This window comes from Octopus bimaculoides, chromosome 1, assembly GCF_001194135.2.
Source record: "Octopus bimaculoides isolate UCB-OBI-ISO-001 chromosome 1, ASM119413v2, whole genome shotgun sequence".
In the NCBI taxonomy this organism is placed as follows: Eukaryota; Metazoa; Mollusca; class Cephalopoda; order Octopoda; family Octopodidae; genus Octopus; species Octopus bimaculoides.
The window spans coordinates 132,894,200-132,899,695 of record NC_068981.1 but is presented as its reverse complement, the minus strand read 5'-3'; the positions used below and the strand labels follow the sequence as shown (position 1 = coordinate 132,899,695).

General features: G+C 36.7%; 1 protein-coding gene across 5 annotated transcripts in view; it reads right to left on the bottom strand.

The window, feature by feature from the left end:
* Nucleotides 1-5,496, bottom strand: part of LOC106870290 (paladin) — a 141,597-nt gene that overhangs the window by 13,177 nt on the left and 122,924 nt on the right. For all 5 annotated transcript variants that reach the window (XM_014916313.2, XM_014916314.2, XM_014916312.2 and 2 more), the window contains exons 13-15: nt 4,681-4,800; nt 1,621-1,794; nt 871-918 (exon numbers count right to left, since the gene is read on the bottom strand). In XM_014916313.2, the coding sequence (XP_014771799.1) occupies nt 871-918; nt 1,621-1,794; nt 4,681-4,800 (342 nt within the window). The remainder of the gene's footprint in view (nt 1-870; nt 919-1,620; nt 1,795-4,680; nt 4,801-5,496) is intronic.

Genomic DNA, 5,496 nt, shown 5'->3' with positions numbered 1-5,496 from the left:
AGAGAGAGAGAGAGAGAGAGAGAGAGAGAGAGAGAGAGAGAGAGAAAGAGAGTATACACATATATGTAGGTGTGTGTGTGTGTATGTATGTGTCTTTGTGTCTGAGTTTGCCCCCACTATCGCTTGATGACTAGTGTTGGTGTGTTTATATCCCTGTAACTTAGCAGTTCAACAAAAGATACTGATAGAGTAAGTATCAGGCTTAACAAACAATAAGTACTGGGGTTGATTAATTCAGCTATAAATTCTTGAAGACGGTGCCCCAGCATGGCCACTGTCAAATGACTGAAACAAGGAAAATATAAAAGATAAAAGGCACAAGCATGGCTGTGTGGTTAAGAAATATATTGCCTAATCACATAATTCTGGGTTCAGTCCCACTGCAAAGCACTGTGGGCAAATGTTTTCTGCTATAGCTGTGCAGATATCCTTAGACACAGGTATGGCTGTGTGGTAATGAAATTCAGTTCCTAATAGCATGATTTCAGGTTCAGTCTCACAGCATGACAGTTTGAGCAAGAGTTTTCTACTATAGCTCCTGGGCAACAAAGCATTATGTGTAGGTTTGCTAGATGGAGACTGAAAGAAGCCTGTTGTATATGTGTGTCTGTATCTCTGTGTCTTGGCATTATGCAATAATTGTAAACGAGTGTCACTGTCATACAAGCAGTGTTATTTGTTTCCAATCTTCGGTGAAAACGTGTTTGACCTGGCTTGGAAATATGTGAGAGTTATCAACAGGAAGGGCATTCAGCTATAGAAACTCTGTCTCAACAAATTCCATCTGACCCATGCAAGCATGGAAAAGTGGACACTAAATAATGACAGTAATGTGAAGGATTTGCATTTGTAAATTAAAATGGAACTTACTTTCAATTGTTTCCTGAATGATTCCACATTGAATAAAGATTCTATATCCTACAAGATATAAAAAAAAAAAAACATTGAATACATCAAAACGAAATTTAGTGAAGAACAAAATAAATATTGGCTCAGACTTTTACAGGTCCTATTAGTCATGGGGGAAATGTGAATGATGAGAGAATTAAGGAGCTGGTTTATATACTTGCAAAAATATATTTATATGCTGAGAGAAGAAAAAAAATATTATTGAGTCGTTATCAATATGGGAGAGAGAGAGAAAGAGGGGGAGTGTGTGTGTGTGTGGTAGTAATTAGTTGGGTGCAGGGGTATTTTATAATAATGCGCCACCATCTAAATCTAAATGTATAAAATTTAAAAATTTGAAAAGAATCAAAATTTCAAATGATAAAAAGAAAATTAAAAAAAGAAAACAGTTTCTCTATTTTGTTTGGTAACCATTGATTAAAATGTTTCAATTTCCTAATTTTAGCAGTTCAAGAGGTACCAGAGTGGGCACTTGAACACACATTCAGGCAAACTGGTCTATAAAAACTAAAACAGTGGCATCAATTTTTGGTTGGCTGAACATGTTGGGTGGATGACGAGATGGTTGTGACCCACAACAACTTTCTTAAAAAAGGGACTTTTGACTGAGACATCCTTTTCCTTTTCTCCCATAACAAAAATGAAAGAGACAGAGAGAAGAAAAAGAAAGAGAGAGCAGTAGAAGAAGAAAGAAAAAGTTTCAAGACTTACATTGTAATTTGATAACTCATTAAAATAGATTGGTTGTTTGTTTGGGTCGTTGGTATTACTCACATAATACAGTTTACCATGGATTTCAACACTGACATCATTACGAAGGTTGATAAAGATAACATGGGAATGCATTTTAACATTGGTCAAATGGTCTAAGACCTTGCTAACAGCCTGGAAAATAAGACAAAATAAAGTAATAAAAGATGATCAAGAGATTATATATCAATATATTAATATATATATATATATACATATATATCTGGATTGTTGTCTTTGATAGAGTCATAGTAACCACTATTAAACACATGCACTATTGTTATTTCCATGCTTAACAATATCAAAATTGTTTGCTTTTTCATTTCTTTTTTGTCATACATCATACATCTACAACACAGTTGGTCAATTATAGAATTTATTTTTAAAGAAATGTGCTTCTTTAATTCTCTTGGTGATTCAGATTATTCTACCAAACGTAATGCTTATTTATTCCCATTGTTTTAAATTAATCATATATTATCTTGTAGCTTCAAGATTTCAATGCTGTGATTGTATATTTTTAGAATGACATTGTAGGGTAATCATGAGAGGCTGGATATGGCTAGTTTGAACCTAAATCTGGCAGAATATTTTTGGCCAGATGTGGCCATTTTAAATACTTAAGGGTTAAACCTTCCATTACCAATCTGCTTGAGACAACCTTTGGTTCTATGATACAAACATTCTCTTCTAAAAGGATGTAAATTAAAACTTTCCATCAAAATTTCATGCTAACTTATGTTCGAAAGATAACAACTTCATAGTTTGGTACTATGCAAGAAAGGAGTAGGGTAGGAGGGCTCCGAAAGGGGTCTCAGGGAGTAGCAAACCTGCCTTCCTGAGCTAGTTTTCCATTTCTTACAAATCATAGTAGAGGCCTTGATCTCAGGACCACTCATGTCTAGAGACTGAGGTTGGGGGTAAGCAACAGCATGCTCCCCATAGAAAATCCAGCTCCAAAAAAGCCTCATGATAGCAAAGGAGAATGAGCATTAGCCAGCCCAAAGGTTGGAGAGGGCTGCACCTGCCTACCTTGGTTGATATGGCATTTAGATAGATCCAGCCACCCCGGCTAACAGGGACAAAACTCAGATTTAAAACACTGGACAACAATGACGGCAGCAGTGGCGACAGCAACGACGACAACAACGACAATGAAACCCAGTGTTCAATTGATATTTCAGTTCAGTTCAGAATTTGAACTTAGAGTGTAAAGAGCTTGAAGAAATGCTGCCTTAGCCTTTTGTCAAACACATTATTGATTCTGTCTGTTTGCCATCATACAGCAGCTTAATGATCCTTTCTACTAAAGACACAAGGCCTGAAATTTGTGAGGAGAGAGCAAGTCAATTACATGGATGCAAGAGCTTAACTGGTACTTAATTTACTGTCCCCAAGAGGATGAAAAGCAAAGCTGACTTCAACAGAATTTGAACTCTCAGAATGTAAGGTCAGAAGAAATGCTGCTAGACATTTTTCCCAGAGTGCTAATGATTCTGCCAGCTTGCTGCCTTGCAGCAGCTTAACAGTTACATTAAATTCTTTGTTATTTTCAAAATTATTTGAAACAAAGGCAATTTATTTCAACAGAAATACAATAATGAAAAGTTTAATAATTCTTTGAAACATTTAAGCTCTGTATCCTTGATCCTTCTTTGAAATATTTAGGCTCTTATTACAGTTTAGGTCATACTAGAACACCACAAAGACAAATATTACAATAACAGCAGCTGGGTTATACCATTTATTATGCTATGTAAATCACCTGGATGTTCCACTGTGTCGAGGGTGGAAAGGGAACCAAGCGGATGTCGATATCTGCATGTAAGGACATAAACACCAAAAACAATTAGTGAAAACATGGTGCATGCTACCACCACAAGGTCCAGTCTTTACTGTGATGTGGTGGCCTGTATGCCTCGATACACCTGAGAACTATGCTAACAGAGTGCAAGCTCCTAGTAGGGCATCTTGTGCTGGACAGGTCAAAGATAGAGGCCAGACTGATATAGACCATGGTTCCAAGTAGTAAAAATAGGTTTGTGAAGAGCCAACACCTCTACTTAGAAAAATAAATTTCAGACACATTGATGACAATTCAAACAAAGATCAGGAAAGGAAAGCATTTACTCAGGGAAGCAGAAAAGACAGCCCAGAATTGTGAACAGAAGAGAAAAAGATCGGCACAAGATGTAAAATTTCAAAGGTGGGGGTTAGTCAATTAAATCAATCCCAGAAGTTGACTGGAACTTTAGTCTAAAGACCCTGGAGAGACAAATGACAAAGTTGGCATTAACAGAATTTGAACTTCATCATCTTCATCATCATCCAGTGTTTTAAATTCAGGTTTTGTCCCTGTTACCGGGGGTGGCCAGATCTACCTCAATGGCATAGCAACAGAGGCAGACAGGTGCAGCCCATCCCAACCTTTGGGCTGGCTGGTTCCCATTCTCCCTTGCTATCATGAGGTTTTTTTGGAACAGGATTTTCTATGGGAAGCATGCCATTGCTTATCCCCAACCTCAGTTTCTAGACATGAGTGGTCCCGAGACCAAGGCCTCTACCACGATTTTTAAGAAATGTGGTGGAAAACTAGCTCAGGAAGGCAGAGATGCTACTCCTTGAGACCCCTTTTGGTGTCCTCTACCTATAGAATGTAGAAAAAAAATACAGCAAGATATTTCTTGCAAGGCTTTAATGAATGTGCCAAACCATTACTTTGCTATATGTAATATTAGAATGACATTAAGGCAGCAAGCTGGCAGAAATGTTAGCACGCTGGGCAAAATGCTTAGCAGTATTTCGTCTGTCGTTATGTTCTGAGTTCAAATTCTGCTGAGGTCGACTTTGCCTTTCATCCTTTCGGGGTCGATAAATTAAGTACCAGTTGCATACTGGGGTCGATCTAATCGACTGCCCCCACTCCCCTAAAATTTTGGGCCTTGCGCCTAGAGTAGAAAAGAATATTAGTATGACTTTAAAGAAATCAACAGTAAAACAACATAATCTTCTTTGACTTACCTGAGAAACAGGCTGTGCCATACCATAAAGAGGAAGATGACCAGTGACCTTTTGAAAGTTAGCTACACTTAAATTCTGTATTGAACTCAAACGGTCTTCCTGACTGATAGTGTCTTCAACCTAGATTTAGAGAGAAAGACTTACTTTCATAAGTACAATGCTGTCTATATTTTAATGATTGATAACTTTCAGATTTATTAATTAATGGAAATCAGGAACAGTGCTTGTGTTGTTCACCCTTTTGTTACCAGCCCAGCTGAAACCAGGTCTGGCTTTGAGTACAAATGTCTTGTTTTCATAAATTTTGAATAAAAATCTTCCACCAAACCTTAGTCACAATTTGTTCCTAACACTAGCTGAATGATAACTAAGTTATTTTACTAACTTCTTTGTTATATTTAAAGTAATTGAAAGAAATACAGAGCATCTCAAAATAAATACAGTAACAAAAGGGTTAAGATGCTGAGAGTATTGACCACATTACCTTATAGTTAAATATTAACTACAGCCATCATATGTTCTTACAGAAACTCCATCATAACTTACCTCAGTCTACCTGGCTGGCAATTAGCTCTATTGTTGAATGATTAGAATGGAAAGGTTGTCCAGCTTCTAAAACTAATTGTTTCAACAGTATGAACATTTACAAAAAAATTCATCCTGTCAATATTAATGTGAAAGAATTCATCTTTTCAGTTCCTGCCTACAATATATTTCATTTTGCATATTCTCCAGCCATTTTCAAGTGTACTAAGTCTACATCACACACACACACAGACACACACACATACATATATATATATATATATATATATA